General features: G+C 44.5%; 1 protein-coding gene across 1 annotated transcript in view; it reads left to right on the top strand.

Annotated features, from left to right (window-relative positions):
• Positions 1–14,025, top strand: part of LOC136991345 (obscurin-like) — a 144,635-nt gene that overhangs the window by 37,436 nt on the left and 93,174 nt on the right. The window contains 9 exon segments of the mRNA XM_067292211.1: positions 1,150–1,416; positions 4,594–4,860; positions 5,800–6,069; positions 6,954–7,220; positions 7,720–7,986; positions 9,866–10,138; positions 11,535–11,801; positions 12,529–12,795; positions 13,300–13,563. Of these exon segments, the coding sequence (XP_067148312.1) occupies positions 1,150–1,416; positions 4,594–4,860; positions 5,800–6,069; positions 6,954–7,220; positions 7,720–7,986; positions 9,866–10,138; positions 11,535–11,801; positions 12,529–12,795; positions 13,300–13,563 (2,409 nt within the window).

Here is a 14,025-nt window from a genome sequence, read left to right as displayed (position 1 = left end):
GTGCTGATATTCCAAGATCCTGAAGTCCAGCACTTACCTGTCAAAGGGATTATGCGTGTGGAAAGGCAGTATTTGGGAGAGGTTTTGGCAGTAGACAGAAGTTCAGGCATCTTTCTCAAGACTTTATTTATTAGTCTCAAGGCTTTCTTTATCTCAAGATTCTTTCTCAAGACTTTATTTTCCATTTCATGCTAGGAACTAGTACACTCTGGTAATTCTAGCTAAAAATGTTCTTTTTTTTTTTTTTTTGAGCTGCTACAGGCCTCTGGTTTTGATGCAAATGCTTGTGGTTTTCATTCAGACCACTGTAGTCATTCGCTGACCACAGTGGTATCTTTTATCACCGCTATATGTTTATTAATCCTAATGGTGTTCTGCCTCATCCTGGTATGGCAGTATTGTTTAGCCAGTTTTTGACCTCTGGAAAAGCTATAAGGAAAGATGATCATAGTGTCACTTTCCACAAGACTTGTAGGTAAGCCTCAGCATCGTTTCCAGAAGTCCATTGAGCATCTCTTGCTAATAGTTTGGCCTAGAAGAGATTCATTCAAATGACCAAATGATTTAATATTCCCAAAGCCTCCTGAGTCAGTCGGTCCTATGAAAAACAGCATTTTTTTAAATAGAGTAATTGCAAAGACAAACCTGTGGCCAGTGACTGGAAAAGAAAATAATTCAGTTCTTGTTTCTCCTTAAACCTGAGCAAATTGCTTAATCTCTTTATGCTATCTACTTGTGACTGAAAACATAGTCTTCCCCTCATCTTCCGTAACTATTTCACTGGTGGCAGAGTCAGAGACAATTTAGTTATAACGTGTATATGTGCGTTCAGTGACTAGCACGCAGGGACTTGGAGCTCTGTGGGATATTTCGAGGTCACTGTAATGTTGTTAGCATTTTAGAAAGAATTATTTATTTTTAAATTTAAAAAAAAAGAACCGTTTTATGTGGAAAAGAGAATAGAGGGGGCCGGGCAGCATAGTCTTTTGTAATGGATGCTTTTTTGCTGGACTGTGAAATGTAATGAGCTGTGATGCACAGGAGATCAGACTAGACTGTCTAATAAACTCTCAACACTATGAAATCTAGCTGTGGAAAGAGTACTGATTCATGATAACACTGATGATGGTGCATTTTGGTTTCCTACAGCCCGCAATGTCGAGATAATCAAACACCTGCAGGATGTGGAAATTGAAGAAGAGAGTTCTGCCGTCTTCTCATGCGAACTGTCCCACGATGACGAGGATGTGGAATGGTTCCTGAATGGCAACCTCCTTTATACCAACAATTTCAATGACATCAAGAGTGTTGGCAATTGCTACACGCTGACCATGAAGCAAGTCAAGCCTGAGGATGCTGGCACAGTGATGATGAAGTCAGACAAGGTGTCAGAGAGTGTGTGTCTGAAGGTGATAGGTGAGTCATGACCACGTTCCTTCTGAAAGCAAACAAGAGATGGAAGGGAGGCTATGGTGTTATTTACCATACCCATGCCGCGGTCCTGCCTCTAAGCTTCACCTCTCTGGGGCGAAGTAATAAGGGTTCAGTTGCTTTCTTCCAGTGTAAGTTTCTACTATAGCTGACGATTTTTCTAAGGAAAATTGTTTTGGTGTCCTGCCAAAATTTTCCATAAATTATCATCGTCCTTTTACTTGTTGTATGGACAGTTTCAAGGGCAATTTCCTTTACTTGTAGCTCTCTTCAGTAGTATATTGTCTATATAGTGTTATTACTAAAGATTTTGATTGCAAGGAGCTGAACTTCAGTGTAGCTTTAAGGGTAGCACATACCTTTCAATGCATCTGTTCCGAGTTAGATGGATTAGACAATAAGAACACACTTCGTTACTGTCCTTAATATGTCTTAGAGCTTCATCACACAGCTGAGTTACTGTGCTTTAACACATTCTCGTGCATCAGCTGAGTAAGTCATGTGAATTATTTTAGGGATGTTAAAAACTTTAGGTAGAACTCTCTTATCAGAATTTCAGTGAATGCATTTTCTTTTGCCACACACGTGTACATGCATGCTCAAGTAATGCTCAAGTAATTCACCCTGTCCACTCAGAGAGCCCGAAGGATTTGCTCTTCCTGCTTTCTCTGATATCTGGTCAAAATTTTTGCCTCTATACACAAAGAACAAATGTCTTCTGGATCAAATATATGTTAAATTTTATAAAGGGAAGCAACAAAGCAAAGAGACGAGAGGCAAAATGTTTAAGAGAGAGTGTACAGCATGTCCTTTTATTGCCGCTGCCCACTATGGTGAATTCTGCTTCATGAAATGGCAGTGCTGACTGTCCAGCTTTGGAAGAGCTACATCCCAATTACTTCCCTTCACGCATTTTTCTTACAACTACCTGAACCCTTTTCAGTTTTAGACTGCTGCGAGGAGAGAGGACATCCCTAATGAACCTTCTCTGCTTCTGTGGCATTATGCACGCAAGTGCTCCCAGAGCGCAGCTCCCAGAGGCAGCGAACAGATGCAGCAGTTTGCGCAGCAGTGTTTGGGCTCTGACTAGAACCTGAGGATCTTGCTGGAAGTTGTGGGCTTTCTGAGGACCCCTGAGGAACTGATTGCTGTGAAGAGGAAAGGGGAAGCTAGGCAAGGACAACTGCAGGAGGCCTTGACTTCTCCTGGGAAAAGCTCGTGGGAAAAGCTCTAGCTAGGAGTGGCTGCTGCTAATGAGCTCTCTTGGTTGCCCCTGACCAGAGGGAGTTGGGGCCTTTGGTCCCGGTGGCCCTTGATTAGGGCGGTCAAGCACCCTGTGAGTCAGTGCTAGGGAGAGGCCTATATAAGAGCCAGGCCTAGAGCGCAGCGAACAGACGCAGCAGTTTGTGCAGAAGGGCGCGCGAAGGAACCTTCGTTTCTGTTCCCTGTGGTGTACGCTTCCTCAAGTATGGTCGTAACACGCCGCACAGCGCGTTCCCCAGCGGCTGTTGGAGTTGCTGTGTCAGAGGCTGGGACCCAGACTGACCCTCTGACGGCAGATGCAGCCCTCCAGGTCTCAGGCCACAGGGAGTGCTTGGGGCCTCTCCGGGAGGCCTGGGCTGGCAGCCAGCTCTCCTGCAGGAGGTGTGCTGCTGTTGGCGAGCTGTGTCGTCAGCTAAGGGAGTTACGGGAGGAGGTCAGTAGGCTGCGCAGCATCCGAGAAGCGGAGCAAGTGATAGACAGGGTATTCTCGGAGACTGTGCAGCTTCGGGAGTCCCAACCCCCCACAGCAGTGGAGTTGCCGGAGGGCTCTGTGCCGTGTGAAACGGTACATCATAACATCATAGAAGAAGGCTGGAAACTGGTCACTGCTCGTGGGAGGAGAAAGGCTCCTACTCCTCCCGAAGACCTGAAGCTGAAGAACAGGTTTAGTGCCCTCCAGGATGAGGAGGAGATGGGCATGGCTGCAAGAGAAGTACCTGGGACAACAGACCCTGTGCCTTGCCGGAACGCCCGGAAGAAGCGGCGGGTGATTGGTGGACACCAGGTTAACCATGAGGCAGCAACGTGCCCTTGTGGCCAAGAAGGCCAATGGTATGCTGGGCTGCATCAGGAAGAGTGTTGCCAGCAGGTCGAGGGAGGTGATCCTGCCCCTCTACTCAGCCCTGGTGAGGCCACACCTGGAGTGCTGTGTCCAGTTCTGGGCTCCCCAGTACAAGAGGGATGTGGCACTACTGGAGCAAGTGCAGCGAAGGGCTACAAACATGATTAGGGGACTGGAGCATCTCTCTTATGAGGAAAGGCTGAGAGAGCTGGGCCTGTTCAGCCTGGAGAAGAGAAGGCTGAGAGGAGATCTTATCAACGTGTACAAGTATCTGAAGGGAGGGTGTCGAGAGGATGGGACCAGACTCTTTTCAGTGGTGCCCAGCGACAGGACGCGAGGCAACGGGCACAAACTGAAACACAGACACTTCCATCTGAACATGAGGAAAAACTTCTTCACTGTGAGGGTGACAGAGCACTAGACCAGGTTGCCCGGAGAGGTTGTGGAGTCTCCTTCTCTGGAAATATTCAAAACGCGCCTGGATGCGATCCTGTGCAACGTGCTCTAGGTGACCCTGCTTGAGCAGGGGGGTTGGACTAGATGATCTCCAGAGGTCCCTTCCAACCTCGGCGATTCTGTGCTTCCTTAAACCTAGTCTGTCTTGTTGAGTATCTGTGCCTCAGAAGTATGAAGTTGTCCCTCTGGCCTTCGCTAAGACTCTTCATGCTTGCCCTCGGCCCTATTCTCTGTGACTACATCTCCCATGGGATGCCAAGACCCTGTATCTGAGAGATGCTGCAACGTAGAGAAAAAAGGAGTCCTCGCAGTCTCATAGCTGCACAGTCATAAATTACAGCACTGCACCACGATTACAGTGCTGAATATCGCTCCCACTCCATGGCCATGCAGGAGGCCTTTCCTGATCCCTGTATCCTCCCATTAATGAATTCTGCTTTCCCCCAAACTCATTCAAATCATGAGGTATGAGAGGTCCTGTACTGGTGTCATCTGCTCTGGTAGGAGTTTACTTAAGCCCTCTTTAAATGCCTGGTAGCAGCTGAAAACGTCTCAACTTAAATATCCTGATTGTTCTCTATTTTGTTCCTGTTAACCTTCAGAGAAGCCTGCTGTCTTCATGAAGTCCTTGGACGATGTTTTTGGTGAGGAGCGAGGTGTGGTTAAACTGGAATGTGAAGTCTCCAAAGAGAAGGTCAAACCCGTTTGGAAAAAGGATGGTGTGGAGCTCACTTCTAGCGACAAATATGAGCAGACGCAGTCTGGGAAGACCCTGTGCCTCCTTATCTGTGACCTCGAAAAGACAGATGCAGGTTTATACACGTGTGATATTGGCACTGATGTTGCCAAGTCAAAGGTTGGCGTTCAGGGTAAGTACTGTAGTCAATGGTGGCCAGTCGAGGGGCGCTGGGAATACGTATGGGTTTGGTCACTTTGTCTCACACCTATTCTTCCATGAGCCTCAAGGGTCTCCACTGTAAACCGTTGTTGCCAGAATTTATTATACAACACAATGACGTCTGAACACCCCTTGTTATTCTTCTTTTGTAAGTGTGCCTGGTGTTTTAATGAAAATCACTGGACATATCAAGAACATGCCAATTACGTTTCTTTCCTGAACACCCCTAAAATGGAGAAATGCTCCCAAGAAGAGCTACTAATTTCTTAAAATAAAAGAACCTTGTGTTTCACATGTTTCAGCTATTAGTTCAGTCAGTTGTGGGAATGTAAAAGTTAGAACATTGTCTGTTAAAGACCCGAATAATTCCTCCGGTCCTTTAATCCTTGTGGCTGCCTGTTGGAAGGAGGAGTGTTCAAGGCTTTCAAACTCCTATTTGGTATTTTTTGAATTCCAGTTTTGAATTCCAGTCCATTTTGAACACCAGGAGGGGTTGGACAGTGAGAAAATAACAAACACAAACATCCCATTTCTCGGATCAGCATGGGCAAAAGCCTTTGTTTCACACAGCATCCCAAAGGCTTCCTAGGTCTGATAGCTTTTCCCCTCTCTAGCCTATTGAATCTTGACTCTGTTCCCCGGAGCAGGCTGTTCTCCACACAGTCATTCCAGAGTGAAGCCAGGAGATTCACATGGTTCTTTTCCTATAGCCTTGCGGTGACTCTGAGGGGAAAGTGTCGGAAAAACTCTTCCCCACGTCAAATGCATCAGTAAGGAATGCAGTGCTGTCCTGCAAATCCTGTAGATAAACGAGCCAGATGAGCTAAAAATGATAACACCACTGCTCATGTCAGTCTTTAAAGCCTTTTCTCGTTATAATCATTGTATTAACCTACTTTTTGCCTTCCAGAATTAAACATTGGCATAACCAAACGGCTGAAGAATACTGAAATCCAGGAGGGAGAAGATTGCACTTTTGAGTGTATTTTGTCCCATGAGAGCATCGATGACTTCCACTGGACACTGAATGGGAGCAAAGTGGCAAGCGGTGGGCAATTTGAAGTATTTAACATGGGTCGGAAATATACACTCAATATCAAAAGTGCGACTGTTGCTGATACTGGAGAAGTCATTTTCACTGCCCGTGGTCTAACCTCCAAGGCCTCTCTGGTTGTGAAAGGTAATGAGATCAAACTGATTATGGGGTCTGAGTGTTTTCTTTTCATAGCGTATCTCAGTAAACCATGAGGGCAAACTCCTGACGTGATGGAAGTGAACAGCAACCTTCCCTGTGAGCCCAGAGGCACTGAGAATTTCCCTGAAAAACAAGCGAAAGGCTGAAACTTTTTATAGATGTTTGAAGAGTTGCAGAATGCACTGATTAGTGTTGCAAGTGCACTTCTCTCTACCTCTAGCTCCATTAATAATGGACCAAGAATGATCTGTTCAAATAACTGTAAATGCAAATATCCTTTAAGTCTAAGCTGAAGGGATGGTCTTCATCATATCTAACTGTACACACAGCTGCTACCTAGAATGTGTGCATCTGAAATAGTCCCCCAAGGCTCCCTGGGTAGCCAGCAGAGAGAAGAAATGGGTAGCTTTCGGACATGGTTCCTCTGCCACAGTTGGACATATTTAGGACAGAATGAACTGTTGCCTGAACACCATTGCCTGTACTGAGTAGATCACTGCTGGCTATAAAGGGGACCTGGAGTGGTTGCCTCCACAACATATCTCCATACGGTTGATGTCTGCATTTGGTGAGGTAAATCGCACCCTAAATGCACATGCCAGTAAAGACAAAATGACAGCCTCTGATGTGAATGCCATCCAGACAAGTCTGCAATTCCTATAAATGATCACTACTGTTCACTGAGAGCCCATAACTGCAATGAATGTGCACTAAACAAGAACGCTTCTATTTCCCTCTGTTCCCATCATAACCTGAATCATTCATTGGGCAACATGAAAATTTATTGTATATTTTAGTTGAAAAAACAACAAAACTCCCTATATTGATCATGATTGTAGATTTTTATTCAGGACTCTTTTCTCCTTCAGAAAAACCTACAGAGGTTACAAAACAACTGGAGGATGAAACAGCAGCAGCAGGGCAGGACATCTGCCTGAGCTGCGAATTGTCAAAACCCGATGCAAGCATTCGGTGGTACAAGGATGGCAAAGCAATCCGAAAAAGCCAGAAATACGACTTGCAGCAAGAGGGAACACAAGCCAGAATGATCATCCATGACTCCACAGTCAAGGACAGCGGGGAGTACACCTGTGAGACAGAGGTCTCAAAAACGAAAGCCAGGATCACGGTGCAAGGTCAGCAGAAGGGCACGCAGGGGCTGGAAAGTATAAAAGTTGGGGTAAAAATTTGCAACCTGCGGGAGATGTTCTTCTCTCCTGTTTCCCTAAACAGGACCAAATTTGGTTTTCAAAGATTTCTATGGATTAAAATTTTTTTAAAAATTCTGCAAAAAAACCTTCTAGGTCCTGAAGAATCTTTTGCATTAATTGATGAGCTAATCAAAAATGTCAATTTGTATTAATTTTTTTTGAATATGGGCATCAAACATTATATGCAGCTTGCCAGATGAGATCTCACGATCACCTGTACAATGTCATTAAGCTTTCCAGATATCTGATAATATTTTACCTGGTACATCCTATGGCAGGAAGTGGGCTTGGTGATCTTCTGAGATCCTTTCCATCTCTGTTTTCTGTGATTCTACTAGTTGGGGACAGAGGAGAGTCAAGATTGCGCTGTTTATGCTGAGGACTTGTTGGGTAACAAATTCTCTCTTTTATTTTCTTCCTGCAGAAAAACCCAATTACTTTGTCAAGGAACTTTCAGATCTGAAAGTCAATGAAAATGGAGTTGCAGTTTTTGTGTGCCAGAGTGAGAAAGCCGCATCCTCTGTGGTCTGGAGGAAAGGCATAGCAGAACTCAGGGCAAGCAGGAAATACGAGATCACCCAGAAAGGCAAACTCCTGCAGCTGACCATAAATAACTTGGAGAAAAATGACAATGACACTTACACCTGCGACATTGGGGATGCCCAGTCCAGAGCGAAGCTAGTCGTACAAGGTAAAATGGGAGGAACATGACTATACAGCCTGTTTCTCCAGCAGGAAGTGTTACCTTGGTGGAACTTGTACATTTATGCCAGATCTCTGAAACTCCAGCAGTCTGGTCTCACCAGCAGCTCTGTGCATGACCTGTGTTGACAGACATGCGGAGGGCAAAACACCCTGGGAGGGAAGGAACTATACAAACTAGCCCAGTGCTTCTGGGTGGCTGCATGGCCAGATGTCTAAGTGCTGCCACCTATGCGTAGGCAGATCTATTTCTCAGCGTACGGCCACTGATTCCTGGCTATATCTGACTCATGGTGTGTATATACAGTGCAGGACGTATGGGCAAAATCTTAGCAACACTGAGAACTGCACTTGCAGAGCAACCTGTTGATCTGAAGCGTTTACACTGGGAATACTTTAGGTCTGATTTAAAAAACAAAATGCTGATGTGAGGAGGTGCTGGTGTTTCTTTCTGGATATATGATTCATAAGATTCGTGGTGCCTGCTGCTGGACAAGGGAAAACTTATTCTGCCTCTAGGCTTTTTTCTCCATGTCTCTTGATGCCCCTTTCCAGTAGTGGCCTCTCAAAGACGATGAGTAGATGAGTGGTCCGGTGCTCGTTGTATGTTTTTAGCATCCCTCTGTGCCTTAGAGGCGAATTGCAGCCTCCACCTGAAAAGCACAGCCCAAGCAGGTTTTGTTTGATGTTACAGGCAGCAAACAAACTGAGGAAGGGGTGAGGTGGCCAGTGCAGATGACAGGGCAGTACGTACAGGGAAAAAATGAAGTTTGGTTGTTACTGCTTCTCACAGTCCACTCGTCACAGCCCCATTTGGGAGAAACTCTTGAGATGAGATAGATGAAGCAATGAAGAGAATAGGAGGAACAATCTGAGAACAGTCACACGGAGCTGCAGTGGCAGCGTGCTGTGAAGTTATTAAAGGCTTGGGGGTTAAGGCTGAGTCCTGCACCTCTGACCATCTGCCACTGCAGCTTTGAGAAGCAAGGAGGTGTGCTTAATCCCCCTTGTTGCCTCAGGATTTGAGCCGTCTGAATTTGGTTTGAGGTTTCTGACACTTACTTTTTTGAGTGAAAAAAACACTCATCTCTGTCACAGAGCTCAAGATTATTTGGCTCGAAGAGGTAACATGTAAAATAAATATAAGTCATGAAGAATATGGCAGCATCGTACTTACGGTTCAGTAAAAACTCCGTCTACTGGTTTTGTAACTAGGAGCAGCATTAGGTATGTCTTTGTGTACAGTGATAACCTTTTATATGTACACACACCCACACACATTATATATATGTATATATATACACACATACAGTTTTTCAGGGCTGTTTTGTATTTCCTTTTATTAAAGCTGCACCCAGACAGACGCTCCATTTCCCACTGTGTTTGTGTTCGGGCTGAGCTCAAAGAAGTGGGGAGCTGAGTGGTCATATCCCATAGAGAGAAAGCTATATTTGCTCCAGAAAAATACAATAAGCAGAGGTAGTTCTCATAGGCTCACTGATGTCTAGGACACAGTGGCACTCAGAGCTTCACTTTGTCCCTGTTCCAGGTAGTTCCTTTAGGAGAAAGGTTATAATACTGGGTTTACAATGTACTGAGTACTTGTTCTACTATACGTGTTTTATTATTTTGAAGTTGTCTTCATCCTATTTTGGTGTGTGTCCTGTAAATATGTATATTATCTTCCTGTGAATAATTGTTTTGTTCAGTAACAAGAGAGTTATATTTCAGACTTCTTTATCATGATTCTGTTGTTGTTGTTGTTGTTGTTATGAAATACTCGTGCAAGAAGTCTTGGAATTTTCCGTACCAATTTTCATGCTAGAAGCTGGAGATTCCAGTAGTAGATGTATCTATGTTCCTTTCAGGCCAGAAAGTGCTAATAACAGAAGACCTGGAAGATGTCAATGTGTTAGAAGGAGAATCTGCCGTGTTCAAATGCAGAATCTCTCCTGTAGACTATAGCAAAGTGCAGTGGTTTTTGGATAAAACCCCACTCCATACCAATGAACTTAATGACATCCAGTCTCAGCCTGGTGGATATCACTTGCTAACCTTGAAAAAACTCTCACTGAAGGACTCGGGGGTCATTACTTTTGAAGCTGGTGATACGAAAACATCCGCCAGTTTGGTTGTTAAAGGTAATTCAAGCATCAAAACTGCAGGAGAGTTTAGAATAAGTAGAAATAACTGCTAGATAATGTGGATAGGTGAAAAAAAGAGCAAAAATGCTACAAATTAGGCCTCATCGTATGTTTACCTGTGTATGTTCAAGAATAGTGTTAGGTGTATAATAAAGCTAGAGTTAGGGAATTAATGTTTTGTAATCCTGGAGAACTGCCAGTGTGTTTGTTGGACCTTAGATGGGAATATTATAGTATGGGGATGGTTCACTGCATACCTCCGCTGGTTTTCCTTGAGCAGAGATAGGATGGCACGGCGATGGTCAGGGAGAAGACTTGCGCGTTCATAAGCCTGTACTAGAAGACAGCAGAAGACAGCAAGAAACTGTTCTTTCTTTTCACGACCTCAGTAGAGGTTTCTTCCTCCTTCCTCTTCCACAATAAGTGCCTGCTCTACACTAACTCATCTTAAAGCCTGGAATCCCAGGCTGGGATAGAGCCTGAATGGGAATCTCCACCGGGACCCTTTCACTGGCAGCTCTGCTTTCCTCTCTGTGTCTGTTCTGTGCTGGTTTTTAAGCTTGTCCTTCATGTCTGTTAAAAATATGTTGTTGGTTCTCATAATGAGAAATTAGTACCACTGGTCGTGTCAGAAGATGCTTTGTCGTTTCTTTGTGTCCTCCGTGTTATGCATGAGATCGCCTCGGTAAGGTTTTGCAGCTTTTTCTGTCTGTGGTCCAGTTCCAACCAGCAATCCGCAACTCAGTTCAGTGTCTCCCATCCCTGACCAACTTCTGAGAATTGTATCACCAGGAGCTTCTCCAGAAGTTGGTTCGCTGATGGCACTGACCTTTGTTGTTCTGTGTCTTCTCTGCCTCGCTCCATGGATCTGGCTGTCATCCCGGAATGATATGTGGAAGCTGAAGGAGGAAATTTTCTCTTAACGCCTGGGCCCTGGCAGAGTCTCTGCGTTATATTACACCATTTCTGTTTTCCTTTCACTGCTGAGGGCACAGGGAATCAAAATTCAAATAACTAAGTAACTGGCCACTGCTTAAGATCTTTGAGGGCTGAAATTTCACGCTATTCTTTGGAGTGCTGAAACCAATTCCATACTGTTTGTGTCATTAGTAGCAACAGCAGTGTTTAACGCTAGTGCTTACAGTAACAACAGTAATAGTGGCAATGTCTTGAATAGTCCAAATAGTAGTTAAAAGAAAAAAGTATATGGTCTTAAGCATTTTTTTGCTGCTGTGGAGTGCTGAATTGTAAAAAAAATCTATTTAGTTTGCTTGCTAGTTTTTTTTTTTGTTTCTGTAGTTTTGTATCTGAACAAAAAGGGTTGAAACAAAAAGGAAAAAAGTGATTTCCAAGCTCATGCATTTCCTTAAACATTTGCAATATTCCCTTTCAGAGCAACCTGTTCTTTTCAAGCAAGAGCTCCAAAATGAAGAGGCTAAAGAAGGAAAACAAGTCAAGCTGACCTGTGAGCTCAGCAAACCTGATATGCCAGTGAAATGGATGAAGGGAGACACTGTTCTCTATGCCAGCGAGAAGTATGAGTTTAAACAGCACGGTACTGTGGCAGAACTCATTATTCGAGATGTCGAGTCAGTAGACGCTGGGATCTATACCTGCAGCGCTGGGGAACTGAAGACCACTGCTCGGGTGAAAGTAAATGGTAGGCAGACTAGATACGTGGCAACACTTTCCTAATGCATTGTGTAATAGAGTTGCTATAAAGAAACAGCACTTCTTTATTGCAGCAGTGCCATCTGTGAATTCATGGTTAAAATTTAACAATAATATGTATACTTGTAAGTACATTTATGTATTTCTTGAATGTGGTTTCACATTATGTTTCTGGGATTTTAGGCCTGTAACTTCCCACTGAGGTGGAAATAAATGTTAAGGTTTCATGTTCTATACGCTGCATGCCAGAGTTCCCAAACTATTAGCTATTTTACATGGCTGTGGTTAAGACTGGAATTAGAATTGGAGACCTTGAAAAGTAGTGCATGCCACAGAGGAAAGCAGGAGAGAGAGAGGGCGTGAGTACTGTCACAGAGCCCTGCAGCGGCTGGGGATTTGATAGGTGAGGATGCGCAGAGGACCGTGAAGTAGTCCCTACAAAAGATAAGAGAAACTTCTCTCATACCCCAAGGAATCCCTAATGATCTGATAATACCTGGGAGAGAGTTTTCTTCCTGCTCCCAAACAGAGTGACATGGTTGGGAAGAAAACTCTCTGCTGCTGCCTATCCCACTGCTCTGCTCTTATGAAAGAGGACTTGCTGGAAGTGTGTTAGTTTTAAGGAGTGACAGCTGCCCTGGAGTGCTTATTGCACAGCGGGAGAAGAACAGGAGAAGGTACGTGCCATACCTGATCTCTGTGTTTCTGTGCTCTAGCTGTGCCTGTCCTCTTCAAACAAACCCTGGAGAGCACGGAAATGGAAGAGGGGAAAACTGTCTCTTTGCGCTGTGAACTCACAAAACCTGACGCACCTGTGGTGTGGAAGAAGGGAGGAGAGACGATCCAGGCAAGTGCCAAATATGAAATGAAGCAGAAGGGGACAGTGGCGGAGCTGGTGATTCATAATGCAGAGGCAGAAGATGCAGGAAGATACACCTGTGACACTGGAGACCAGCAGACCACAGCCCAAGTCAAAATCCACGGTAAGAATAAGATACCGGCTTGTGACTATTTGTTGTTGTTTTTGCCATGGTCCTGCTAGGTCCTGCCAATCAAATATTCCTGGTCTGGTAAAATATCTATCCTTGCTTCTGAAATAACTATTCTGTTTTCTGCTCTGGACAGAGACACTTGTCTGAGCTCTAAGCCAGGAGGTAAGAATGGCCTCGGCTATTTTGTTAGAGACTGTGCAGTTCTTTCCATCAGCTACTGAGCCATTTTTTTCATGTGTCTGTGACCAACAGTATTTGGGCAACAGAGGAGTTCTTACTTTGATATCAAATTATTGTAAAATAATTATCTTGTTTTTATTTCCCTTGATTTCATGGTGTGCTAATATAAATGCAACTAAAGTCCTGGAAGTGCAGGTGAGTCGCAGTTAATTAGCTGTATACCAAGGGAATTGTTTTTGGCACTGTTTAAGTCCCTTATGAGGTAACCGATTGGTACCGATGCCCCTTAAATAAAATGAACGCTTCATCCCTCAGCCATCTGTGCACTCATCAAAGAAGATCTTAAGAGCTTGGAAGCTTTGGAAGGGGGGACAGCCAGCCTACGCTGCGAGCTGAGCAGGGAGGCCCCCGTGGAGTGGAGGAAGGGGCACACTGTTCTCAGACCAAGTAAGAAGTACAGGATGAAACGAGAGGGTGCTGTGGCTGAGCTGCTGATCCACGATCTGGACTCAAAGGATGCTGGAGACTATACCTGTGTAGTGGGAAACGAAAAAACCACAGCAGCCTTATCAGTGAATGGTAAAAAGTCAGAAATGACCCGTGAAACTCTGGAACGTTTTTGTCCATCCCCTCCATCCTCCTTTCTGCGTAGTTCCTAACAACACCTATCTTTATGTCTCGCTTCTACTTTTTTCATCCTTATTTTTCATGTTACCATGTCACTGCTTTCTCCATTCCCCATCCAGCATCAGCGTTCAGTGTGCTCTGTGTTGCATGTATGTGTGTTGTGCTGTCTTCCCAGAGACCTTTCTCAAATGAATGCTGCTGACGTGCTTGTGTGTTTTATTGAATTAGTATGGAAACATAAGACACCTTGGGATTTTCTGTTAAGGAGGGCTTAGCACCCTTAATGATGAGGATAAGTTTGTCAATAATATGTGTGATCCAAACCAAATCAGAGGCTTTGATTCCCAAAGAACAATTCACTTAAGGGTTTTTTTCTTCCAGCCAGAGAAATGGCAGGATGTGTTTGAGGATAAG

The sequence above is a fragment of the Apteryx mantelli genome, chromosome 2, assembly GCF_036417845.1.
Source record: "Apteryx mantelli isolate bAptMan1 chromosome 2, bAptMan1.hap1, whole genome shotgun sequence".
Taxonomy (NCBI): Eukaryota; Metazoa; Chordata; class Aves; order Apterygiformes; family Apterygidae; genus Apteryx; species Apteryx mantelli.
The sequence above is the reverse complement of the archived record's forward strand: the minus strand, read 5'-3'. Positions and strand labels throughout refer to the sequence as shown.